The sequence below is a fragment of the Python bivittatus genome, unplaced genomic scaffold, assembly GCF_059951505.1.
Source record: "Python bivittatus isolate LINGU-HERP-01145 unplaced genomic scaffold, Pbiv_v1 ctg000850_np1212, whole genome shotgun sequence".
Classification (NCBI taxonomy): domain Eukaryota; kingdom Metazoa; phylum Chordata; class Lepidosauria; order Squamata; family Pythonidae; genus Python; species Python bivittatus.
The window spans coordinates 25,825,922-25,853,567 of NW_028277112.1; the positions used below are offsets into that span (position 1 = coordinate 25,825,922).

General features: G+C 37.4%; 2 protein-coding genes across 7 annotated transcripts in view; one reads left to right on the top strand and one right to left on the bottom strand.

Annotated features, from left to right (window-relative positions):
- The window catches only part of SNX24 (sorting nexin 24), a 73,341-nt gene extending 60,418 nt beyond the window's left edge, over nt 1-12,923 (top strand). For 5 of the 6 annotated variants that reach the window (XM_088130529.1, XM_025166045.2, XM_088130528.1 and 2 more), the window contains 4 exons: nt 6,748-6,842; nt 7,680-7,712; nt 8,904-8,968; nt 11,015-12,923. In XM_088130529.1, the coding sequence (XP_087986655.1) occupies nt 6,748-6,842; nt 7,680-7,712; nt 8,904-8,968; nt 11,015-11,085 (264 nt within the window). In that variant the 3' untranslated portion in view covers nt 11,086-12,923. Of the gene's footprint in view, nt 1-6,747; nt 6,843-7,679; nt 7,713-8,903; nt 8,969-9,141; nt 9,977-11,014 lie in introns of those variants that run through there. The other variant, XM_025166048.2, reaches the window with a different exon arrangement.
- PPIC (peptidylprolyl isomerase C) lies at nt 12,917-27,067 on the bottom strand. The gene is made up of 5 exons (XM_007420557.3): nt 26,912-27,067; nt 19,419-19,532; nt 18,003-18,096; nt 15,994-16,178; nt 12,917-13,857 (listed from the first exon to the last, which is right to left on the bottom strand). Exons 1-5 carry the CDS (start codon nt 27,020-27,022, stop codon nt 13,723-13,725), a joined length of 639 nt encoding a protein of 212 aa, XP_007420619.2. The 5' UTR covers nt 27,023-27,067; the 3' UTR covers nt 12,917-13,722.
- Between the last annotated feature and the right edge of the window lie 579 nt (nt 27,068-27,646).

A 27,646-nucleotide genomic window follows, 5' to 3' on the forward strand; every position in this document is an offset into this window, starting at 1 on the left:
AGGGGCAAGATTGTTGAGGTTTGTATCACTACAATTCTAGGACAGGACCTCTCCCTTACTACCATTCAGCAAAACCTCTTCCTCAGGAAAGGGGGGACCACTGCAAAACAGAATCCCCAATTCCTCTTGCTCCTCCTCCACCACCACCATAATCACTTCTACTACTACTTCCTCTTATATATCTACCTTTACTTTTCTTTCAGAGATTGTTTGGTCCAAAATGGTACCTCACAGTACTCTTTAAATAGGTCATGATACCATCGCTTTTTCCTCATTCTTTCAAAGATGTCGATTTTCTGTGGTGTAATGTTTTTATATATGGATTGATGTACTGTAGAAGGGTGCTAGTTCAACAAGTGTTGATAAAACTAGTGTAGCTGTTAAGAGTGTACAAACCATTTGGAGGAGTATCTTAGAAAATGCTGTTCTGAAATCTGTGTTCAGAGCATTGTGGCAGCCATGTTTCCCAATATGTACCTGTTTGAATGCCCATTCCCTGATTTCCAGTAGGAGTATCCTCTGGAAATGGACATGGCAAGCTTAGTGAACTGGGAACAGACCTAAAATATCAGTACCAAACCATCAATACATGTAACTGTCTCAGAGCTCAGAACAGTGGGTTTAGAGGTGTAGCTTCACCAAACTTCCTCCAGATATTTATTTAGCTTGGTTACTATGAGATACATGAAATTAATATTTTTACCACTTATTCTTAAACATAATTATTGATTTTTACATTTTAATGGAAATCTTTCTTCCCTTCCTCTACTGAAATATGAAATGTAGCCATTTTTGAGAAACCAGGCTATAAACAACTTTTATTTTTGAGCATTCCCTACTAACACGATATGTGATTTCAAACCATTGCTACCCAGGTAAGTGGATTAAGAATTGCTTCTTGAGGTTTAGCATATCAATAATTATTTGATCGCTAAAGAACCAAAACACAGTCAAAATAGGTTGAAGATAATCTAGTTTGAAGTTTTGGCCTTTCTAAGCAACATTTTGAATTAGTGGTATTAGAATGCCTGGCAGTGAATAGTAGGGCTGTTCCCACTTGAAAAATGATACAAAAGAAGGGCTTGGATCTTGCACAAGCAGAACACCTTTCTGCTACCCATTAAAGCAGCTCCTTTTTCTCAGGCTTCTACATGTGCCAGAAAAGAAAATGGTGGGGCTACTTTAAAGAGTTGATTTAAATCAGCTACCTCTTTTGTTTTCCAGCTCAAATGGAGCAGTTCATAGGCCGTATTTGGTTTGCTCTGTCTTTATCTTACGTCCTCTCTGAAGACCTGGCACATACCAGAAGAGGCTTCATCTGGAGCTGCTCTTTCAGGGCTTTGGGAACACCTTAAAGGAGTAATTCCAAAGGCTCCACCTTCAGTAATCTATCAGGAACTGGTCTGAAGGAACTGCTTCAGGAAGAGAAGAGGAGAAATATGCACTGAAATATGGGCAAGCGTGGACTGCTTTAAAGGGAGATTTGTAGAACATCAATATCCTTCTCTCCTTCCCTTCTGTCACCCAGCAAACACATGGCCAGTAGCATGTGATAACATTTTCTATATGGGTGTTTTGATCGTCTTCTTAAATTGTGAAGAAAATAAGCTTACAGCTGACCACTAACAGAATCTTAAAATGCTGCTGAAGAAATGAGAATAAAGTTTTTTTTTAAAAAAAAAAATACACTATTCTGAGAAAGAGCAAAACGGATATGAATTAGGAAGGCATGTCTGTTTTTCCTTTTTCTAAAAAAAAAACTTCACACACAGCAGAAGGTTCATTCTTGGGTTAGGGGAAAAACATTTCAGACTGCTTCTTGATTTTCAGTGGGTAATATTCCTTTGCTAACTTTTTCTTTTATCATTGTTAGAGCCCTTTAAGCGGCTGCCGGAGACAAGGCAAACAAGAATATATACTACAAAGTGCTCTATAAAGACTGCAGGTTGAAGTCCCAGTGGAGGCTGATGCTCCAGCCTTCTTACTGTAGCTAGAATGTATTGATTTTTTTTTCTCCCCCATTTTAGCTGCACCACTGAATTAGATATTGTGAAGCATCTTTCCTTGTGAAGACAGGAAAAACTGTCATGAACTTTTTCACCCTAACAATAGGGCATTTCAGACTAAAAGATTGCAATAACGATTGAAGCCTTCAAAAACAAAGCTTCTTAATGTATCCCGCACTGGCTGTTCTGGCCAAAAGATAGCTGTAGATCTTGAGGAAATAAGACAGCTGATTGGAGGAGGGTGGCATGAATTTTTAGAGCTGTTTTATGCGTTAAAAAGAAAATCAATTTATGAAAACAATGCAGTCCTCTGGTGCGTTCTCAGAAGGTTAGCACAGTGGTCTCGTCCAAGTTCTCAGCAAGCTGTTCAGTTACTGTTATAATTGGCTGATGAGTAGGCTTGGACCTAACTAGAATGCCAGAGTTCGATTTCATGGTGTCCTCTGTGAAGATGTGTCACCATTTATGCTAGCTTTAGTGACATTTTTTTTTTTAAAAAAAAGGAAACTCATGGGAAATCATTATGCTGTTTATATGTCTCCCATCCTGGAGAGCATTATCCTATGATATTTTAGCACTGTTTTCTAGTGCATGATGGTATCTAGCGAAGGTTAAGGCAGAACAAGTCCCTTTGCAATTTTGTGACTATATTTCACTTACTGAAGGAGAAAGGATAACTGACAATTAAGAATTCAGAATGTCACTAGGAAACATGTTCAGCTGACCAACAAATCCTCTGGGAGCATGTTTTTATGAACCTAAGAAGATAGAAAAATTGGGATATTATGGGTTTGTTATATAATATCCTGTCTTTGTGGAGTATCATTTTTAGTAAAAATTTCTAAATTCTATCCTTCAGTGTAGTTAATTAAACATAATAATTAATATAAAAGGAGTAATGAAAACATCACATAAACAATTATAATTTGATTTCTTTGTAGAAGTTTATGTAATCACCTCTTTTCATTTTTATGTGTCTCTATTTAGTTGGATCCAGACTTACCAGAACCAGACCCTTTCTAAAGGAATGTTTCCATGATAGAATTTGAAATTCCATCTCCCCTCCCTCTCCTATCACCTCTCCCAAAGCTTCTCTCACCCCTCCCAAAGCTTTGTTTGAAATAGCTGAAATTTTAGAAATAGAAATTTTGGAAAGTATAGCTTTTTTTTTTTTTTTGTTCGTTTGTTTATTATCTATAGTACCCTACCAAATTCATCCCCACTGTTCTGCCAGATTTTATCCCCAAATGTTATAATTCTATTATTACTTTTCCCTTCTCTAAAGATTATTTCTTCAAGTAGCATCACATTTTGTTTTAAAAAGTGTGATTTACAGCAGTATTCCTTCAGATCATTCAGGAAAACCTCAGTGAGCTGCTATTCATCATCTAGGCTAGATAGTGTTTTATTCTGTCTCACTAACAACTGGACGAAGGATTCCCCCTGCTTTTCTCTGCAGCTCTCAAACAGCTCTCATTGCTACTGCTACTGATGAGTCATCAATTAGTGGGGGGGGGGGTTCATACCTTAGAATGAAAAATTATTATTCATTATCTGATTATGAAAACAAGTTTTGATGTGGAGATATTTTGGACAATGTAGGTCTAATGTATTTATATCTTGCCACTTCTGATGGGCTAATTTTCAAAATAGTATACAATATGGCAAAGAATTTGACAAAGTGATATTTAGCTGTTCCTAAGGTTTAAGGAATGGAATGGAAAGGATTGCCTCACGCAAAAAAAGAAAACAGCCTAAAGCATTGATATAAATATGTGAGTTGCTTTAACAGGGGTATGTTTTGAAAATAAAACATTAGAGTAGATGGCAGGGCCCAGATAAGTTATTTCTAAAATACCATTGATGTGCAGTATATGTGTATATGTCAAACTCCAGTTGCCATAATACTTATGCATTAGCCATTCTGTCAGTGTCTGCTGGGAACTGAAGTCTAAGAACATTTGGAGTGTTCGAGTCCCCATGTCTGGGTACAGAGACAAGCAAATATCAAATCCATAATTTTAGACCCTGGCTTGTTCGGTTAAATCAAACATTCCAAACCTCCAAAGCCTACAGCTCCTCAAAGGTTTCACTGCAGCTTCCACAGTTCCTTCTAAGGCTGCTGCCAAATCACAACTTTTAATATAAAAGAAAGAAGTCATTATTATATATATGGGTAGTAATAATGTTCATTTTATTTATGTAGTTGAATTACATTTTATTAATTTAATTTTCTTCCTACCCTTGCCTAATTCTTTTTCCTGGTTCTTCTTGGTGTGGTCCTTAGTGTACCAAGGCCAAAGACTTCCCTCAGGCCAAAAAGAGTTGACTTTCCCTGCCCTGACTTACCATAAAATTTAACAATAGATCCAGGCTTGGCTATAACACCGTAGTTTTTAAAAAATAAATTCCAAAGCTTATGCTTTTAAGCCACCTCTGCAAGAGAAGAAGGGAAGTTCACAAGCTTGATGTCCATTCATGGAATGCTGAAGTACAGTTTTGGATTAGCTCTGAAGTCAGCCAATAAAAAGGTATTAATAGTGACTCTGTAGCCCAGATACATTCCAATAGATCTAAATGACCTACAGAGAAAAGCTTTTCTCCACTGCATTAAAAGTGTATTTAATTGCCTGAAGAGATTTTTCAATATTTTCCCTCAATACGTAGATTAGTGATTATTAGGACTTTGTTTTGCTTGGGTTAACAGGCTGTATTGTTATTCAGTTCACATATCCTTTAACTTGCATCCCCCATCACCCCTCCTATGAATAACTAGAATGCAAAACAAGATGAATTTTGTAGCAGTAGAGTGCTGATTTTACAAAATGCAAATGAAAAAGACATTTAATGTAGAATTCTCATGTAAAGGTGAACTGAAAGGCTTTCTAATTAAGAGAAAGTAAGAGTTTAGGTCAGAGGTGGTCAGCTTCTAACACAAGCTAAGCTCAGCCTACCAACACTCTGGTGGCCTGCAAGAAACCATCCAATGATATGTTGACATGACCAGAAGAAACATAGTCAACATTTGGGGAGGGGGGTTTTGTGTGTATTTTAAGGATGGGACTGGGCCTGGGAGCTCATCATGGAGATCTATTTCAAAAATTCCTGCTGCCTTCTTTAATTTCATTTGTTTCTGGCAAACCTAATAAGTCAGATTAGCACCAGTTTGGCCAACTGGCAGGAAACTGTAGACTCAACAGATCTGGACAGCTTCAGGTTGGGGAAAAATATACCCATTCACTTTCCTTTATCATTTTGATATAATTATCTGATCTTCCTAAACAAATTGAGCTTGATTTTAGATCTAAACAAGAGCTAAGACATTACATAGCAAAACATTTTGATTTCAACTTTTTTTTTACTTTTTAAAATAATTTGAAATGTATATTCTCTCCTGAGCATACTTTCTTTCACTTGCTTTTTCTTTTTTGTAGCACCCAACCAAACAATGCTGTTACGAATGGTTATAATAGAGTATGACTTACTGTAGGCAGTATGAACAAATGAATTTTTCAGCCAGCCCTACAAGGCTCTTATCCTACAAGCAGCAGTATAATTTAACTATATTGGTCAAGACTGCCTTCTACTATTGCTCTTGGCTTGGTTTTTCTCATCCAGAATCAAGATGATATACTTCGGGATTAACGTTTTTCACTAGATGATTTCCTTTCTGCTATCTTGGAGTTAACTTTTCATTTTGTAAAATTTCATTTTTCAGTTTTTTATTTAAAAAACTTTTTTGTAATAGTTTCTTCTTGGGAAAGATGTTCTGCACTGACTGGAGAGAGAGCCAAGCTTGGCGTCATGGTTAAAATATTGGACTAGAATCAGAGAAATCCAGTATCAAGTTCCTCTTCAGCCACAGAAAGTCACTGAATGACTTTGGGCCAGTTATTTTCTCTCAGGCCAATCTACTTCACGGGATTATTATGGGAAAAAATGGGAGAAAAGAGTACTCTAACTGCCACTTTGAGCTCCTAAAGAGAAGGGAGGATATAAATCTAGTAAATGTATAAATTTGGTGGAAATCAGACCAACATATAAAGTTCATCCTTTTAATGAAAACCTTAGTTTCTGCTTTCTTTTCAATCTCTTCTTTATGCCAGGGCCCTTTTTTCTATTGTTTATTCACAGCCTTTGAATTAAATTAAGATGAAAATTGACATCTTGGTCTGTCAGGATTTAATCCAAGACTGTCTATCAAATTCTGTATTCTTTGTGGTGTGATATACTTCTCATTCTGTCCTTGTTAATAGTAGTAGGAAATGCTAGCTATTGACTGTAGCATTCCCAGATTAGAATTCTGTTATGATCTTAAAATAGAACTCTTTGATAAATGAGGATTCAACAACTATAGACAGCTTTAAATATATTGCTAATTACTTCCTTATAAAATTATTATCATCAGTTAGTTCTTATGAAATATACAGATTTAATCTCCACTAAACTTTGCATTGATTGTCACATAGAACTGTTGGTCTTGCATTACAGAACTTTGATCAGGGCATTAGAGATGAATCTCTGTGTTGTATGCTGATCTTTCAAATCAAACACTTCCTTGTCCTTGTTAACACACACTAAATCTTTCATTAATGAAGCCAGCTAGACTCTCAGATAATCAGAAGACTTTTCCCTGGCTGCTGGGATGGATGAATGTCTTTCAGATTCCACTAGCAAAATGACTTCTGGATATGATCATGTTACCAAGTGCATCATTTTGATTCATTTTTTTTTATTACAGAGTATTGTTTTAGAAAATGAAGAGCTTCCCAAGATGTTTCTTGATTTCCTCAACGTTCGTCATTTTCCTTCTCTCCCAAAAGCAGAAAGTTGTGGGTAAGAATTTTATCCATATGGTTCAAAATACAACAAAGCACAACAAACTTGTCCAAAGGCCAAGTTCCCTAGAGCTAAAATAATTTCATTCACTCTTGCCTGAAAATAGTCAGAATAATATTCCCCTACCATGGTTGCACTTAAAAATGTTCAGAAAAAACTCCAGCGGTTCTGTTTTGCATATAAAACATGGGAATTCTTAATTACGGTGTTTTGAGATTAACATGCTGAGACAGAGAATTTGACTTCGCATCTAAGTATTTAGTTTTGCATTGGCCTGATTCAATAGTTGCTCCAGGCTTAGAATCTTTGCTGATGACACAGCTCCCTTCCTTAGAAAGCCCTCATTTATTTCAATGGAAGGAGCATATGTATGTCTGTATTCTTTTTAAAAATACCATTATTAATACTAAAAATCCTTATGTACATTTGAATGCACATGATTTCTGAAATGGTGATGAAATGACACTGAAGAAATTGGGTGTCCAGAGTTAAAAATTCATAACCATAAAAAATGGAAAAGCAGTTGGCATTAAAATAAAATAGAAGTTATTTTAAAAACATTTACATTAGAATAATTTTAAAATAGTTTGGACAGCTGCAGGGATGTCTGCAAGGAGACGATAAGAAAAGTACAAATGGTGGCCACAATGTGCAATTAGGCCCCACCCTTGTTTTAATGTTCATTGTAGACACCCCTGGACAGCTGGTTATAGGAAGGCATAAGGCTGTGCTAAAATCTGTTTTAAAGATTCTGAGCAGAGTTTTGCTGTTCCTGTTGTGGAATATATATTTTAAATGTATACATTATAACACTTTTTACAAATTACATTTCAGTTCTTTTGAAGAAACAGAATCTGAAGAATCAAGGTAAGTTCAGCATTATATATTCTAAGAAATGTTTTTATAAGTATTACATAATGTGAAATAATTAAGAATGTTCTAAAAGCCAGGTTTACTCTTAGCATTCTGGCCAAATTGTAAATGTTTTGGTATGCATTGCAACAGATATGACTGTTGCATACCTTCCTTGTCTATTTTCAGATTTATAAATTAGAAGATCTGCACAATATGTGCTATAGAAGTGCTGACTAAATAAGAAGGGTTTTCGTTCAAAGTTTCAAAATTTCAAAATTACTAGGCAACATTTTAAGAACCACTGTTTTGAATGATTCCTTTGAATGGAAAAGGATTTTAAACTGCTTATATTGAAGTTAATCAGACATTTAATGTTGCATGGTTAAGAAACGTACTCATCCTCATAATTTTTCAGAGGAAACTCAAAGATTTTTATATCTTGCAAACCTCAATGTGTTGATATCAGCTCTTATTTGTCAGTGTTTTTATCTTACGTGAATTAACAGTTTTCCATTACGTTTAGATTTCCTTTGTCCATATTTCCTCATTATGCATTTCTGAACCAGAAAAACCTAGACTTTTCTATAGACTGTCTGCTGTCATAGCAATTCTGGTTTTGATGCCTGTAGATTAAATTTAACTATGGTTAAATTTGGTTGTGGTACCATTTCCCTGCCCATAGATATATATGGTGATATGGGTTTCCCTTCTTTATTTACATATTTTGTGTAACAGCTTGGGAAAAATTATGATACTATCTTTAAGTATCCTAAATAGACACTGAGGTCTAGCAGCTGAAATAAATTAATGTTGAAGTCTTGAGGAAAAAAAGCATTGCAACTTCCTGACAATTGCAATCTTGAACTACTTGCTTTTTCCTGAGATTATTTCCAGGCAAGCTGTATAGCAACTCTATCAGTTTTAGTGCCATGATCACTGGTCTTCTTGTGAGGGATTAAGCCACACTAGAGTCAGCTGGATTTGCTTCTGAATAAATATACCTATTCCTCATATTATGTGTGACCTTTTACATGTAAGCATTATTCCTTGATGATAGATTTTTTTTCCTTTCCCATAAAACTGGTTTATATAAACAAGCAGTATCCATAACCAGTTATACTGCTTTACTTTATCAAAGCTAGTTTGTAGTGTATTCAGTTTAGTGTCCCTTGATGCTGACATTCTTGTTCTTGACCTTTCCAGCAAACTGTCCCACCAGCCAGTGTTGCTGTTCCTAAGGGATCCATATGTCTTGCCTGCAGCCAATGGTAATCAAACCTGTCATCTATTAACAGCTCTTTACTGATCTGACCCTATACCACAAAAACCACATTGTTATAAATATACATTGAGCTCAAATTCTAATAATTTGGCAATACATCAGGAGTTATTTTAATGCTATTTAAAGTAATCGCTGAGAAATGATTTTTTTTCTTTGCAGACAGCCCTCCTACAAATAAAAATTACAAAGACATTCTTATCTTGGCTCTCCTACATCAATAGCAAACTTCTTGGAAACACTACGAATTTCAGATGGAATGGATCTTGTAGCACTGATAATATTTTGATAAGAATTATAAAAACGAATAGTTGGAAGAGAAATATTCTTGCATTTTTGTGTTTGTATATGTGTTATCTTTTTATTATAGCTTACAATATTTCACATAACCTTTGCTAGTTTTTTTTCCCCAAAATATTTCGGATATCCGGTTTTCATGAATCAGACTGTGGGCAAAACTAGATGTCCCCAGTGCAGTTTATGTTCAAACTAACTCAGTGTAAAAACTCTTAAACTCCCTTCCTCTTTAAGGTATAAAACACACTTGCCACTGTGATTGATCTGGGCTAGGGGTGTAGTGCAAAAGAAAGGGAATCTAATTATTCACTCTTGTAGCAGTTTCCTTGGTTAAATTAATCTTGCCAGTTGCTGTTAACTGTGGAAGGTGAAGCCCATTACATTTTCCCATTCTTTGGAAAAGGAGTAGAAGTTTGAATTGAGACTGTTAACATGGAATCACTGATTCCCTGGCCCATGTAAAGTCACTGCCCCTGTCCAAATCATGCTGTACTGATTGCTTTTTGTAAAGTTAAGAAAACACTCAAACAGAACATAAAGCTCTAGCACAGTATAAGAGTTTGGGTACAGTAAAGCCAAATGCTTCCTTCACCTTCTAAGATCCATGTTTATACTTTTAATTTACAGTGCAAAAGTGAAAGAATAAGATATTATTTTTAATACTACCATTTTAGTAATTCTGTTTACCTTGGAATTGTTTTAATAGGAGCAGTACTTGCCTGTAAGTATTGAACTGAATGGGATTTTTACGTACACATTTATGGAATTGCACTGTGTGAGATGCTAGGCTCAGAAAAGGAGAGAGGAGATTAAAATCTGAACAACTTTACTAGAGCTAAAAGATTTAAGAATCTACCTACCCTTCTCTAACTTATTTGTGAATGGAATGGTAGTGGTAGTTTTTCAATTTCAGGCAAGACCTTCCTAAATTCAAAACTCATGTCATTGATTTAAACACACAGAGTACACGGAACAACTGAATAATGGGGTAATATTAAATATAGAAGTATTTTTTCATTCTAGCCATAAAAATTAAATATTAATGCAACTTGAAAAATATTATCTGCAGGCACTAAGGATAAAATAAACATGTTTTAGTCACATTTATTTTTTCCTGGAACTTTCCTGCTTGTTAGTATTTTGCTTTAATTCTTGTATCTGTTGTAGTGATTAACTTTGCTTAGGTTTAGGAATAACTTCTCTCTAGATAGGGCTTTTTAAAAGACGTCTATCCCATTACTTTGACTAGGAGCTTTGTAGTTTTCCCGCACTAGAGACGTTTGTGCGACAGCATAAGCCTCTTCCAGTCAACTTGGACAAAACCGTGCTGTAAACTACAGTGGAAAAACTGCTGTGGAGTATTCCCAGTAGAAATCTTGGAATTCCTTCAAGTGTATTGAGATTTTGTTAGAAATTGAATTGCCAGTGTAATCCATCTTCCTTGTGAGAAAAGATTCAGATAAAGAGCTGGAGCCTAGCAGCATTAAGTATTAGAACATCCCTTTAAATCAATAAGCTACAAATCTGGCAGTGCATTCAAGCAATGCCCAGTGCTACACTAAAGTGGGTTTCCTGCTGAAACAGCATTACTAATAACAAATTCTGAGCACAGATAAACATGGTGGTGATGCAATATCCTAAATTATACCAGGCTTCGCCTTGTTAGGTTCTACAAAAACATTTATATTGTATTGACATATGTAAGAAAGCAGTTTTTCTTCTCTCTTTTTTTCCCCAGATGACTTTCCAAATGTAGTTATTGAAGGCATTCTCCATGGATTGTTTTATCCTCACCTACAGCCCAGGTAGAAAATGGGTTTGGATGGAAAATAATTAGAGTAAATTCAAATTCTTTCTCTCAATGTAGGGTTTTGGAGACTTTTTTTTTTTTTTAAGTAAAACTTAAAACAGTGAAGCAAGACACCCAAGTTCAAAAATGGAGCTTTTGGATTTAATTGTATCACTAAAAATGGCTGCTTTTCAAGATTATGAATGGAAAAAAAAAACACTACGTTGTTCAATCTGTGTACTAAACTCTAAATACTTACATTTTAAAACATGACAGTCAAATGCCAAATTATGCTAACCAATTTCATCATGTATTTGATTTTTGCGTGTGTGATAAATGATTACCCTAATCCTTTTGTCTCAACATTGTATCCACTGCTGGCAGCGGATATGCAAAATATAATACCACATGTGACTAAAAAATGTAAATGTTAAGAAATAACTGCCAAAACTGGAAATGCAATATAAGCTTACTGTATCAGTATTTCTGATGTCATAGCATATAAGTATCATTTTAGAGACTGAAATGTGTATATGCTTGAAATTGGGCTTAGTTGTAGCTTTAATTTATATCAGGATCTTGGCTGCAATCCTTTTATTACTCTGCACTAGTTTAATGTCATTTTCCCAAGTTCATTAACCTCTAACCTTTTGTAATAGAAATAAGAATGAACACAATTAATAAAAATAACCATCTAGTCTAGGGGTAGGCAACCCACAACCTGGATATCCTTTTTGCAGCTCCTGGAACTTCCCCTAATTTTATCTGAGGAAAATTGAACAGTTTCCCACCATTTTGAGATGAAAGCACATGAAAAATGTAGTTGAAACCCTTCAAATATGCATAACACCATTTAAAAACAAGAAACCATCACCAAACCCAGGGAAAATATAGTTCCACCCAAGCATATGATGTAAAACTGTCGGTGTTGACTTCATCCTCAAAGGTTTGTCCACCCTATCAACTGTCTAAATGAACATTGTTTTTCAACATGTGGAATCCAAAATAAAACCAAAATCACAGTGAAATAATGAAAGTCTATAAAAATGCCAGCTTGCTGGTCACATGTCTACCCACCACTTTGTCAGTTCTGAGTACATGTGCTGTAGCTGGATGATATTGAGGATGGAGTTATAACATGCTAATGCTTCTTAACATGGGAGATTTCAGTGTCTGTACTGAGGTTACTCAGGAGTTCACGTCTACCATAACAATTATGAACCTATGCCAGTGGGTATCTGGCACAGTAGAGCATATTTTGGTTATCCTATTCAAGTGGAGTTGCAGTCAGAGGTGTTTTCCTGTATTTCAGTTGTCATGGACAGATCATTCCCTGGCCAGCTTTAGGCTGCCCACCTGTATGAACTTTAACTGGTGTTTAAAATGACTTCCTGAATGCCACTGGGGATTTTCCATCTCCTCTGCCAGTGTTACTGTCAAAACATCTCAAACAGTAGGTATTATTGCTTAAGGAGGCAGAAGCGGGTGCAGAGAGCACACTCATATCCTCTTCACAGCAGCATTTCTGCCTCAGATCCAAATCCTGTGAACCTGTCAGGAGGAGACTTCTTGAGAATACCTTCACTTTCTGAAGGCCATTTGTCTGTCATCCAGAAGAGAACTTTCTCCAGTGCTGAACAAGCTTCAATTCACCCAATTTCATTCAGCTGCATTTTTTCCCATTGTCTTGAAATGAGTCTAGACCAGGTCTTTTCATTCTGAATTAGTTTAATAGTGATGTTAACAGTTTTTATGAGATTCTGAGTGTTTATGTTTTGCTTCTTATTGTTAGCTGTAATGAATGTCCTATGGGCAGAAATATGGGAGATAAACCATAACAATAAATAATATTCTTGTCTTGGTTTATATTATTACTGTGTTGTGTTGGGTATAGAAAATGAAAATATATTTACATCCTTTAAAACTAATTGGTCTGGATTAATCAAAAATTATACATGACAAAATAGAGTATTACTTTTAAAAAGGATATCTTTCATCAGCAGTTTAATATTTGTACATAAAGGTAAGTAAATCAAGATTTTCAGTGATAAGTATAAAAGTAGCATCTAACTGTAATAATGACATATTTTGCATTTTGACAAATTCAAACTTATTTTGAAAGTCTAGTTGGAAGTGAAATCTTTTAATGGTATCTATGTATAGAGAGAGGGATTGGAAAAGATAATGTAAAGTATTTCTTATGTCAGGAAAGGATTCAGTATAATTTGTCCAATTACATAGTAATTCTTCCTTGTCTATTTTCAGATTTATAAATTAGGAAATCTGCACAATATATGCAGTAGCAGTGCTGGTTGAATAAGAAGGGTTTTCATTTAAAGTTTTAAAATTTCAAGGTTACTAGGCAAAGACATTAAAAAGATTCATACGGTGAATACTAGTAAACAAAGAGGAAGGGGCTATAAATGTTTGTAGTATATAAAGACATCTCACTGTCAATCTCTTTAAAGCAATATCTATGAAATGTTTTACCTCAGAAGGGCAATAGCATAGCATTAACATTTCCTCATTTAATACCCAGGTATTTCTGTTACTTGCAAGTTCATGTTGTGCAGTCTCTGAAAAGTATTTTCTGATAGAAGCCTCACACAGTGTTAACCAGAGGAAAGGTGATTGCAGCTCATTTGCTCCTATTCCTGTCAACTTGTCCAATCATCTACTTCAACCACAAATGGCTCTTTTACATCTATTTTTCCACTGTTAATGATCACACAGTCCTGAAGAGGCCGGTCATGTTCATCTGTTGCCTGAAGTTCTATATCATGTACTACTGACTAAAAAGAGAGAGAAGCTTTTGATGAAAAGGAAAAACTAGGTATGAAACACGCAACAGATAAGACATGTACTGTGTCTAAATGTTGTGGGACTCTTCACTTTAGAGGTTTTACATCTCCACGTGCTCATCACCATGGACACAGTCTGTTTCTCTTTCCTAGTGACTTCAACAACAAAAGTACCCAGAAGGAAAGGGGCCAGAAAAGAAAAAGAAAAACACTGTTCCTTTACAGAGGCATTCCTCATTTCAAAGTTGTTTATATACAATGCCCTTTCAGTGTCAAAAAATCAACTCTGTGATGATCAGATGTAATCAACTCCCAGCAATGATCAGATGTAATTGTAGGGCTTGCCTTCTAGAAGCAAAGAAACTCCATCTGAGAAAAGGTCTCCATCTCTGCAGCTTACTTATATCCAGGAAGAAAAAAAAGTACACTTCACATTCATTCCAGGTACTACTTTCTGTCTTGTACAGACATTGATTTAAGATAAAGGTAACAAAGTTATTGCACTGGAAAAGGGAAATATTTAGTGGAGTTCTTTGCAGGAAATGTTATATCTACAGGCCATTTTATCTTACCATTATAAAAGAAATACCTTGTTTGCTTGTACTCACACACAAATGAATCTCTGTGCAAAAATCAAAGCCTGGTTCACATCAGACAGGATCAAGCTTTTCTTTTTAAAAAGTATGTTTCCAGGGGCCAGAGAGACAGACTCAAATATTTTTAGCCTTTTAATTATAATATTACACACACACAAACACACACACACACATTCATCCAGGGCTTGGGGAAGGCTTAAGGAATAAAACAGTGTATTAGTCTTTATAGGACTTAACATACCTATTTTGGCCTTTTCACAGCTAAAAATCATGACACTAAAATCTGGCAATGTGATATGGGCATGCAAAGAAGGAGCTTAGGGGCTGTGTGCATTTTCTGGGGTGCAGGTCAACCATTTCTAAAGTCAAGAAGTGTATCATGTATTATATGAGACATGGGATATAACACTTATATTTTCAGCATGAGTTGAGAAAGTCTTCTGTAGGAATATTTGTGAGGAAAGCCCGGGCACTATTTTATTTCTAAAAAGGGGATGTGCAGAATTTCAGAGCTTTCCATTAGAACTCCTATTCATTTCTGTTCATTCAGTTGGCTGGAAGAAAATAGATTACCAAGCCCAGTCACAATTAATAAAACCCTGTTAAAAATATAATTTATTCACAGTAATATTAAATTGGGCATTTCGTACAGCTGTATTAATTGTTTTTTAGCCACTGGCTAAAAAGACTCTTTACACTATCTATGTATACCAAAGAAGAAGGAGAACAAAATAAAATAACTCAGGAAGTTTCATTTAGAGAAATGAAAATTAAATAATGGCATGATATCCAGTGTTAAATGATCTGCATATTAAATATTTTCACTTTTATTGCAGCAAATGCAATAAATTGACCTAAATGTGAAGGATGTACAAAACTTAGCAGTTCTAGAGGATGGAACATCCTAGTGTTTCCCAGAACATCCTGTTTCAGAATATATCAATTCAAGCCATTTGGGGATGGGGCTGTTTCTTCTGTTCTTGGACCAAAAAGTAAATTTTGCAAAACCTCTTTTTGTTTTGCAAAATTTACTTTTGGAAAACTGCTGCATCATCAAAAGAATATAAATACTGTACCAGCTACAATCCCACTGACAAATAACAAAAGCTAAAACCTTTCCTTACATTTTGAAAAGCAAGAAGGGTAAGAAATTCTTGCTTGATGCTGAAAATAAAACAAAGGTAATTCTCACCAGTAGGGATTTACACAGGATTTGTTCCATTAGTAAGAAGATACTTTAGCTAGGCATCATTAACTTTTTACTGAAAAATGTTTCCAATGTGGAGGTAGGCTGATATGAAGAAGATCCCTTAAAGCATTCAAGGCACATCATTTACAGGGCTTTAAAAGCAAATATTAGCATTTTTTCCCATTTATAAGATACAACAGGTTATATATCCATCAAAGTCATATACAGTAGATTCTATATGTCAGCGTGAAAGTACACAACTGGTACACTTTTAAAACTAAGTTACATTCTGAAAGCTACATACTGTTTCTAATGAATAAAAGCATTGTAAATTTCACCTACCATTCCATCAATGACTTTTCCAAATACTACATGTTTTCCATCTAACCAGCCAGGCTTTGTTACAGCAATGAAGAACTGGGAGCCATTAGTGTTTGGACCAGAATTAGCCATGCTGACCCAGCCAATGCCATAGTGCTTCAACTTGAAGTTTTCATCGGGAAACCTATCTCCATAGATGCTTGTTCCTAAATGACAAGATACTGGTTTACATTAGAAGAAGTAAAACTATAAAATCAAAGTTGTTTAGAAAGTTTTACAACACAGGGCAATCTCTAGTAGGGATATGCAAAATGTTAAGTACAGTGGTACCTCGGGTCACAAACACTTCTGTTCATGAGCAATTCGGGTCACAAACAGCACCGTTCGCAAAATTTTGCTTCCATCTGCGAACTCCGCATCGGGTGATGAACAGGATCCGCGGCCATTTTCCCTGCCATGACACATGGTCGTGGCTTCCTGTAGGGAGGGGGACTCTCCCTCCAAGCAATAACCGCCTCCCCACCCGCCTTCCTGTCCTCCACACCAGAAGTCGCCTCGAGCAAGGTTAGCGTTCTCTCTCTTCGTACTGCACTGTACTGTATTTTGTTTCATATTTTTGTGGTTTAAAAAAAAAAATACATATGGTTCAGAACGGATTAACCGTAATTACATTGAACCTTATGGGAAAATTTGATTCGGGACGCGACCAATTCGGGTCGCGACCAGAGTTGCGGAATGAATTAAGTTCGTGACCCGAGGTACCACTGTATTTCAATTTTTTTAGCCCATTTTGATTCTGAAATAGTTGTTTTGAGGTCAAGATGGGTTGCTCTGTCCATTCTGGAAATGTGCTAAGTTTGAAATAGCTGTGTTCTAAGTCTGAAAGCAGTATTTTGACCTTGAGACAAGTCAAGGTCAAACTACTGCTCAGATCACCTTGTTTCAGGGCCAGACAACTACTTCAAATGAAAGAGAGAATTTGGGGCTCATAAAATTTCAAATTCCAATTGTTTTGCACATCATTTAGTTCTGGATACACAAAGCCATCTAAAAGGTATCTAGAAAATATCTAAATTTCCTGCAAAATGATGCAGTGGTATTTATGCAGAAAGTGATAATGAGAAGATTCTTCCAAGCCAGGTATGTATTGATCCCTCTCAACCCCTCCCATTTGCTGAGCCCCTGTCTACATTGTGAGGATCTACTAAGGCTGCAGCATGTTGTTCTTTGAAAGTACTTCTGTAATTTTTTGAAAGAAACAGTACTCTTTGTCATAAGATTTAATAACTCTCTAGCCTGTAACAGAGGCTCTGAGCCATATAAATTTACTTTCTGCAAACATGATAAAGGGAAGACATTCAATTCTCACCATACCTTTCTGATAGGATGACTGGATTTGAGAATGCTGTATTGTAAGCTGTGAATAGCAGATGTTCATTTTCAGTTCTGAGCAGTAGATAGACTAGTCACTACTTTTATGAATAATCTCTGCTAGTTTAGGACAAATGCTCAATATTTGCTGAATCAAGGCACATGGCTACTTCTTTGCCTCAGCATTTTTAAATCTAGATTCCACATCAAGAAGACTCATTTAATGCAGATTATTACATTAAATAGCAAGGTGTGGGAACCAACTTAACTAGGCTTACTCTGATGTTAGTGGAAATGAGTTCCACTGTATGCAGTCTTCAGTCTGCAACAGAGTCAAGGCAAGTTGCTGCCAAGCAGAACTGTAAGAGTGTGAGTAGATGTGTGTGCGTGTTTTAATATATACTAAATCATGTATATGCAGGAGGATATACAGAGAAGTTCAACACATTTTGTAGTGTGATATATTTAAAGAGATTTATTTTTATAATATGCTGTATTTATATAATTTTGTTGAAGGAAACTTTATTAATCAGAAAGTGGCACATATAATAGAGCTGTAATGTGTCTCTTTTAATTGCCAGTATTAATTTGGCCCTGGAGTATCAGCTCAACTGCAAAGTTCTGTCAACATGAATATTCTCTAAAGAAAGCAGTGTTACCTCCAGTACCATCTCCAGCTGTAAAGTCACCTCCTTGAATCATAAAATCTTTGATTACACGATGAAATTTACTTCCTTTGTAACCAAATCCTTTCTAGAATTTAAAATGACACAGCTGCAGTTCAATAAAGTTATTATATTCAGTAAAGTGATATAACAACAGATACAAATAAATATTGAACAAAATAACTATTGTGTGTGTGGTCATTTAATTTAAATAAAGAAAAAATCAGAACATCATCTTTGGTTTATTTGATAGTGAGATCTACCACCCCCAGCTTAATTTTGACCCACCCTTTCTATATGAGGATTCAAGACTACCATACTTCTGATTTCTACCATGAATGTCCATCATTTTTCCTCATTAATTGTATTTTATTAGATTTGGAAGGCCACTTGACTCTCCGTTACTAGGTGAATTGGATGCTATGCCTTTGACAGCCATCAGGCACAAAAAACTATTTCCTCAAAGGGGTCTAGAGCAAGGTTCTTCCAGTAAGAGCAATTTACCTATGGGTTCCTTTCCAAAAGAGGCCAACCAGAGCCAATATTTGTAAGATGATAAACATAATAGTACTGCTGCTTGATACTGTGAAGTATGATCTCCTCTGATTTTTTTTTAAAGATCAGCACCCAAGGAATTCAAATTTTTGAATGGCTAATGTACAACTGCTTGTTTGAGAATCAAGTATGAGAATAAAACCTAACATGCACTGCAGACAGAGCAATGAATCTTGCCCTCAAAGACATTCTTACAAAAGAATGGAAGAACTCACCAGAGCAAAATCTTGATAATTTGGGCTGGCTGTGGTTCTATAGCCAGCATTTGCACATTCCAAGACTTCCTGACTTTGCATGCATCTCTACATGAGGTCAGAGCCACTAGCCTCCTTTCCTTTCCCACTGTACATCTGGTACTGAAAGGTTTGGCTGGAGATTATCCCTCTAAAGGGTTCTGCACTCAGTACAGCTGTGGAACCCCCCAGCTCCAAACTTAAGAAAGGTAAAAGGACTGTTTCTGACAGTAACCTGCCAAGGCACCCAGTGCAATGACCGAATGCCACAATCCCTTCATTGGAATTGAAGGGAAAGGCTTACTGTTTTTCTGATGACTACAAAGCCATAACCAGTTTCTACTTCTATCTACAAAAGACTGAGATTGGGTTTTGGGGGTTGAATAGACAAACTCTCTCTATTGCCCTGCACCAATCCAGCCAGACCTGGAGGAGGACCTTCAAGATATCACCTCTGAATGAAAAGGAAAACTTGAACTCTTTCCCATCACTAGAAAATAATGGATCAGTCACTACAAAAGGGACTGTAAAACACAGTATCAGATAAATAAGGATGTGATAAAATTACTATTACTACTACTACTAAATACTTATATTTCTTTTCATTTTAAAAAGCTCTTACTTCTCCAGTTGCAAGTTTGATGAAGTTTTCTACTGTCTTTGGTACTACTTTTCCAAACAAGCCGATTACAATTCTGCCAGCATTTCTGTCACCAATCTGTATATCAAAGAAAACCTGGAAATTTTCAAAAATAAAAAATCACTGTCAATATGTTATCACCATTAGACTAGGCTACTTATTAGCTAGTTACTAGAAGATAAAACAGTTGGATTCTAATGTGTTTTTCAGGTTGTAGAAGGAATAATTCTTTCTAACAAGATCTTTGAGCAGGACAGATGAGTCAGTGTTTGTCAATTCCCTTTCCCACATTCAAACCCCTCTCTCCAATGTTATCTCCCAGTTCCCTGGACTATATTTATAATGTGGGGGTGGGAAATACCCAATTCAAATCATAAGAGTCAGGCTGCCTATCCCTGAATGTAAAGAAATATCAGCTACATCTGTTTTCCATCACTAGCTATGCATGTATGTAAGCTAAGGCTTATACTTTTATAACCTGCCTATATTATGATCTCAAACTTCTGAGGGACTGTATCAGGTGGAATTACAAGTTCACAAATACAACTGTATAAGACATAGAACCAAATGTTACAGCACTTCCTGACTTCCAAGCAGAAATACTCTTCACTATCTAGCCATGCTTCCCAATACTATAAGCTGTAAACCCTTCCCTTTTTTGTGTTTTCTAGCCAAGATTCAACACTATGTGGCTATTAAGAATGTTCAGTTCTCATTGGACTGGTCCTGGGAAGTAAGGGGTGCTGGGTTTATCCGCTTAAGAGTTTAAAAGAATATACATACATACATGTGCATATCTATCTATCTATCTATCTATCTATCTATCTATCTATCTATCTATCTATCTATCTATCTATCTATCTTCAGCATTGCATCTTAGTGGCTCCGTTTGGTTCCTATCAATGCTCAAGCTATCCAAGTTCACTGTCAAAGGAAGCAATACTCAGTTATTGTTCTAGAAAATAAAATAATGACTTTTCACTTGACACAACAACCACATAGATTAAATGCTATGATATAGAGAGGGGAAACACTATGACATGAGCTTTATTTTTTTAAAAAAATAATCTAAATAAAGAAATGTAAAAACATGCAAAGTTACCCAATCAATAACCATCCTGCCCAACTATGCAGGATGTTGTATAGATTTTTATTTCTCATAAAACTGCCTGCCTTCCCCACACACCATGGTCTAAGCTAAGAAGTTAGCATCTGCTCTGAACAATTAAAACATAAAGGATCAACTGCAACTGATTGATTTAACTTCATGTTTAGGTCAGCCCTGAGGCACAACCACATAACGCTTAAAACTGACCAAGGCTAACAAGTCAATTATTTTATCCCTTTTTGTTTCTCCAAATTTAACCAATCTCATTTCTCCTTTTCTTCTACGTTTATCTAATCTCATTGTTTTATTTGACCCGCTGTTAACGACAGTGAGATGCTAGTTCTACAACAGAGGGAGAACCATTCCTATCATTTTTTTTTCATTCATTCTATATATCTTTAAGAACTTTTTAAAGTACTTATAAAATGATGCAGATATTTAGATCCAAGCTTCAGTGACTGCCCGTTGGCTGGAAAGCAAAACACAGAGGAATATTAAACCATGATGGATGAGCTTTGTTAATTGATACCAGAATGTCAATCTTTTTAAGAACACAGTTTCTACTGGGCAATGATCTCATAACATCTGTCCAAAGCACTCCTTCAGAAATATATTAGGAAAGCAGAACAGAAGGGGGGGTGGCAAAGCAGTGAAATGATCCAGCTTTCAGGACTCCCCCAAAATTAGAATTTGGGGTTAAAGGTAGGGGCTCTTGAGCTTGGAAGCACAGATGGTTATATTATTACATTAACTGCATATGCTACAAAGCAGGCATAAACATTAAGTGGTATTAGAAGGATACATAAATATGTCCATTGCTCTTTTATGTTTTTCTCTTAAGTGGCCATTTAAAGGAAAAAATCAGGATTCCTCATCAATTGGTCCTGATCTGATATCTGTTGAAACTTGCTATTTATTATAGTGTCTATCTCTATAAGGGAATTATAAATCCCCTCAAGGTCTGCAGACTGTCAAATGTTAGAACATACCTGGCTTTTGTTCTTTTTTGTTCTAACTAAATAACCAAACATCCCATATTTCCACCTGAAATCAAACCGTTTCCCAATGGTCTCGATAAATACCCCAGTAATTGAAAAAAATATAAATATTTAGACAAATTAGGAAAAAGTTAGGGCGAGTTTCTTTGCCAAGGCTTGTTAATATCAAGAAAAATAGAATTATGTTTGTGTTAACTGATATCTATTTTTTAATTCAGAAAGCCATAAGTTTAATTATTTGAATAATTAATTGAATGACATTGTATCACACATGGTTCACACAAAGCAGTAAAAGATTTTCACTAAGCGTGACTTATGAATAGAAGCAATGAATAAATTATGCATTTAAGATACTAAAACATAGCTTGAAGGTATAGTTGTTAACCAGCTTCCTGATTACACACAAACAGAGACACGTGATTTGTGGATTCCTTTTGGCGCTCCACTCCTACTTCTAGCCAAGGCAAGGCAAGAGCAGCTAAAATGGAGAGAAAACTAGCCAATATTACTTTGTTTCACTGCAAATGGCTTCTGGCTTGTTCAACAAATCACGATGGATTTGTGGGTAGTATTAGTCGTGGCTTAGCATTATGCATGGAATTGTTTAATCACAATACATTAAACAAGTCAGAGTGCCCTGATTCACATATCCATGGTAAGCCATATTTGGGTGTGATATGGCCATGGCTTAATGTGATGTGTGAACCAGGCTACTTCATGATACTACCCTTCCCCCTTGGACTGTTCTCTCATTTTTTAACATCTTACACGCTATCCACTTTGGTACAATTGGGGCACTACTCATTAGGGCATCGGTCAGTAGATGTATTAACCTCCCGTACAAAAGCCATACATGCCTGTGCTCAGATATGGATGTTGAGTCTGTATCACATGTGCTATTAAAATGTCCATTATATACCCAATGATGATTGAAACTCATCCTAATTGTCAGTAGTTTTAATTGTTCCTGTGATTATGAAATCATTGCTCTTCTTTTGTGTGCTCTTCTTTTGTGTGATCAATCATCAGAAACCTCTAAGAATGCTACAAAATTCCTACCAGGTATCTACTGTACTTGGTACCTGTTTCTCACCATCAACCTGATCAGGATTTTCATGTCATTTTATCTTTTTATTTACCATACCTGGTGTATTTTTTTTTATGACTAGTCTTTGAAAATAATTAAATAAATATTGCGCTAGGGGTATGCAACTAGTGCCCTCTAGCTTTTTTGGACTACAAGTCCACGGTCCCTTGCCATCAGCATGCTGCTAGTTGAAATCCAAGACATTTCAATGGCAAGTTGCCTGCACTGTTCTAGATGGTGTACTAGGAGAAGAAATAAGAAGCAACAGATGTGTGTCTTATACAGGGTCTCCTTAAATAGGTATAGAAACAACTGCTTATTTTCTGAAAGAGCATAAAGCAACATTCTGGGTTAACCAATACTCATGTTAAGTAATAATTGAGGACAGGTTCACACACATGCTAAGCCATTATGTGGTTGTTTTGTTGTTTTGGCTTAGTCTGATGAATCCACCTATTGTGCCTTACCATTATGTGTGAGCTGCCTTAAGTACCTGCTTGAGCAGACAAGTACTCTGGCTTGTTCTAGAAACTATGATTAAAATATCCTGGCTGTGGGCACATTTCCTAAAATACTAGAGATTTCTTTGTATCAATTATAGTTACAGGTCACAAGTAGTCCATAGTTGTCACAAGTGGTTCAAAATCAATTTCAGTCAAGGTAGATAAGTCATGAGTATGACCCTGGAAATTGTAACGCTAACTTCCCCAGTACCGTTTTGCAGACTTCAGCTCTAAGGTGCCTCTTCTGCACTAATAAGCAGATTGCTAACACACAGCTACAAGTTGAAAGCATGTGTTTAAACCAGCAAGTTTTTATGTATGCATGCTTGCTACTTATGGGGGGGAAGCAACAGTCGTCCAGACGTACCAAACTATCTGATCCTCTGCATCAGATAGTATCTCCCTACTCTGCTACAAATAGCTTCAGTAGCCCCTTTCATTTGTCTATTTCTTGCAAATATACTTTTAGAGAAATGGATAATAATCATACAACCCATACAGGACAAGAGTCACTTCTCATATAAGATTCTCCCTTTCTACCATGGGCTTTTATAAAGTACAAACGAATTGAAGGGTCTCTACTCTTTCAGGGCAATCAAACTTGAAGAAATAAAGCGAATAATACTTTTCTAATCTCTAAGTTTGAGGAAATCGTTACCTATCTGTAAGGTTTTTTGGCTGCACAAGATTTTTCCCTGCTTCATGTTTTTAATGCTACATGTAAAAACATTTTAGAAGTACATCTTGAGAAGGAGGGACACCTTAAGACAGAATTTGAAAGCATGGAAGCAAAAAGCTTGCTCCTCTCACCTTCTTAAGCAGTTCTCACTGAACAATGTGTTAACAGCAAAGTTATATTGACAGATCTTCGTATAGGTTCCTAGCATACACAGATATGCATACCCAAAGAATAATCAGAGGACAGTAAGTTTAAAATTATTGATTTTATATGTACCTTTGCTCCTCCCTCCTACTTTTCATTCACTCATAATTATCTTGTTTTTCTTCAATTTTAAGGGATGTGCATTTAACGGATAAATCTTCAGGCACCACCTCCAGAGCTACATTGCCCTAAGAAAGCCTATATACTTTAACCCAAATTCAACTGTAAGGTCACATTCAGACTGTTACTTGCCTACAACAGACTGATGCTCTCACACAGATCAATTATATGTATCCAGCAGGGATGGTGTCTTCCCAGGACTATAGAAAGCAGGTTCTTCCTCTTTAGTAAGTGCTTATATCAAGTTCTTTCCAGTTCCTTCCTCCACAAACATATTCAAGCAGAATCTCACTAGTTACTTCAAGTGTCTTATAGCATCAGCCATAACTGAAGCAACATAAAGCCTATCCTCATTACTGTTATTTCAGTGCAACAACAGTTCAGTGACTCTAGAATGTGCTAAGGGCTCATCCTCTTGATCCACTAACTGCAGCACAAAAACACTACAGATGCAGCTTATGTTTGTCTTTAGTTGTTCTGGGTTTAAAAGAGTGTTTTTCCTTTTCTCTGGATATAAATCTTGATGTATGAATATTCTACTACATATCATTGATAAAAACAGATGATGACAAAGTTGTGGGCTGGGATCTGCCCAGCTCTTACTGGCCAGTTTTAGCTGCTGTGAGAACACCGTCTAACTCGGACTGCCCTCCATGGCTATTTTGGTTTGAGCTACAGGAGAAACCAGGGCCATCTCTCTGTGTAATGCCTACCTGGAACTTTTCAAAGCTCCATTCAGGCATTGCATGGATTCTGTATATACAGAGGTCTAGTGTTCTGGAAAACCACTGCATGTTTTTAACACAAGTATGGTGCTTGTTGGAAAAGCTGTAGATCTCTGTCCTGAGTTTTCAAAACAAAACAAAAAAGGAATAGCACTTTCTGCATGGGAGGTTGAATTAAACTGGGAAAAAGAACTAGGTTGTACCAGCTGTGTATTGCTGGTTCTGTCCCTAATGAGTGCATTATAGTTTTTTTTTACCGTGTCTTCTGACAACCAGCATCACACGGATATGTTTTCTACTCTATTTGTTACTTGTGGGGTGGAGTCATTTTGTGTACTCCACGGGGCAACGGTGGCCATAGCTAGTTCCTGCCATCTGCCATTCCCTTTCAATAGGTACTGATGAGGATTATTTGGAAGCGTCGATGAAATTGACAAGAGTTTTGCCAATTTCCCATTCTAGTCCTAGTGAAAGGAAGATTTCCTGTACAAAAACAGCCCAGCCTATAGGTCAGTGGGATGAAGGACATATCTGGAATGAAGCAGGAGGGAGCTATCTTAATGCAGCAAGCATAGTCCCTCCCACACACCTCCTCTGCTCCACTGCCCTGGTCAGCCAGACTATTTTTGGGGTACATCTATACTGCTTTTCCAGAAGGCAGGTAGACCCATGTGCAGAAATAGCCCAAGTGCAGAGGAATGCAGAGATAACTTTGATGAAGGTATTCAGGAACCATTAAGAAAGAAAGAAGAAAAGGCAACTTAGTCCTGAGAGAGGGGAAAGGGTGAGAAATTCAAAATAATCATTCTGAAAAACTCTGGCAGATTACAAAATTCTGTGACTATACCTTACAACAACAAAGTATTATTCCTGTAATCCTGGTGATGTCTTCTTGAACTGGCTATCTCAAGGGCTGACATCAAGTGACAGGTTACTGGTGTAGATCACCTCCATACTGGTAACCTGTCAGGCAATTTGAAAGATGGCTAAAGCCTTCATCCTGGGCACCCATACTCATCCAAACAACAATTTCCGGTGGCTTTTCCTGCTCACTGACCTCAGGGTAATCCAACCATCACTGTCTTTAAATTGTCCCGCAGTAAGGTAGGACCAATGCAAGCACCGTTACTTAAGCAGCCTGGAGTTCAGCCACCAGGGCAGTGTAAATGCCAGCATACTTATCTGCCAGCTCAAAGAGTGAAAAAATGCATGTTAACACAGCCTTGAAGAAGGATCTTCTAAGTCACTGTTGGAGACCCTCCCACAGAATTATTTCCTCATTAGTGATTTATATCATCACCAAACCATTGCTGTGGCAATCAGTATGTAAATGCCAGAAGTACTGTGAGCCCTTCTCCACTTTCATTTCACCAGGTACTAACATCTTTTTCCCCTTGTGTACCAGTGGCACTGCCCTTATTGTGTTCCAGCCCGTGAGCCAGTCTTACGTTGTAAGCTGTACTGGTGTTGAAAAGTGTTTCCTCCCACCCCACCACTGACACTCTCCAAAAGCAACCTCAAGGTGTTACCCATTACCTGGGGGGGAGGAGGGGCAGTCAGGTGACTACAGTGACTTGGAACAAGTCAATGAAGGCACAAGAGGAATGGGCAAGGAGAACTGTAAAATTCGTGCCGGTCCTGTATAGACTTCTGCGACCCAAGTAGGGTTTTGTAGAGGACGCTACAAAATCCTACAGGTCATGAATGAGGAAAAGGCCACCGCTCTGAGGGTCCCTGTGCCAAGGAGAGCAAATTCCAACAGATGCGGTCCCTGCATCGCCTGCCAGAACATGAAGGAATTGGATGTCGAAGGTCCAGCCTTTGTTCTTAGCAAAGAATAAGAAACGGAAAAAGAAAAAAGCGAGGCGGGAGAAACGCCTTGGGAACAGCCAAGGCAAAGGGTGGCACCGCAGGAAGGCGTCACGCTCCCGAAGTTAACTTTCTAGCCTCTGCAGCGGGTGGGGAGGTGGGAAGGGGAGCGGACTGTCGGATCTCCAAAGCAAAGCCTGCAGCGTCCCGCAGCCTGCTCCCCGCTTCAGGGCGATAGTCACCTTAGCGGTCACGGTGGGTCCTCTCCTCCGGGCAGCCTCGGCCCCTGGAAGGCGCCCCCAGACGCCCCAGAGAAGACACAGGAGCAGCGACCGAGCGGCGAGGCGGCCCATCCTCTCCTCCTCGCCGTTTGCCCGCGACGTCCCAGCGCCTGCGCAGCTGCCCCTCCCTGCTGACGCTGTGGCAGGGGCGGAGCAGCGCGGAGGGAAAGCGGGGGCGGGGCCGGCGGTCGCGACAAGACCGGCGCCGCCGCTTTGGCTCCGGGGACGGCTGCGGGACGACGGCTCCTTCTCTGCCTTCCCCGGCGGGCCGCGGCTGCTTGCGTTGGGGATGCGCGCGGCGGACGCGGGGCTCGAGAGCCCGGCGCTGAGAGCGAGGTCGCCGGGCGTGGAGCTTCATTCAAATGTCCTTTGGGGTGGGGAGTTTAGAAGGTGGAGAACTTCGAGGGTGTAACTAACCTCTCGATTTTAAAATGAAATAAATTGGCGTTATTATTCCTATTTTTCCCAGAACAAGTTATTCAGAGGCAATTATGCATTGCGTTGCCCAATTTGTACAGGCAAATTGGTATCCAGCTGGCAGCTGAGGTAAGGGAAAAATACAGTGAATTTCTCCTGTAACTTTTTTTTTTTTAATGTAACATAAAATGTTTTTCTTTTTTTAAGTAGGCTTGTGCAAGCCGACTTAAGTTCGCAAGTTCACAAACAAGCCTATGGCTTATGTTACAATGTGGACTG

Coding starts and splice junctions, on each gene's coding strand:
- PPIC (XM_007420557.3), bottom strand. CDS start 27,022: ATGGGCCGCCTCGCCGCTCGGTCGCTGCTCCTGTGTCTTCTCTGGGGC. Junction 19,533..26,911: donor GACCCACCGTGACCGCTAAG/GTGACTATCGCC, acceptor GAAAATTTCCAG/GTTTTCTTTGATATACAGAT. Junction 16,179..18,002: donor AGCTGGAGATGGTACTGGAG/GTAACACTGCTT, acceptor CTTGTCATTTAG/GAACAAGCATCTATGGAGAT.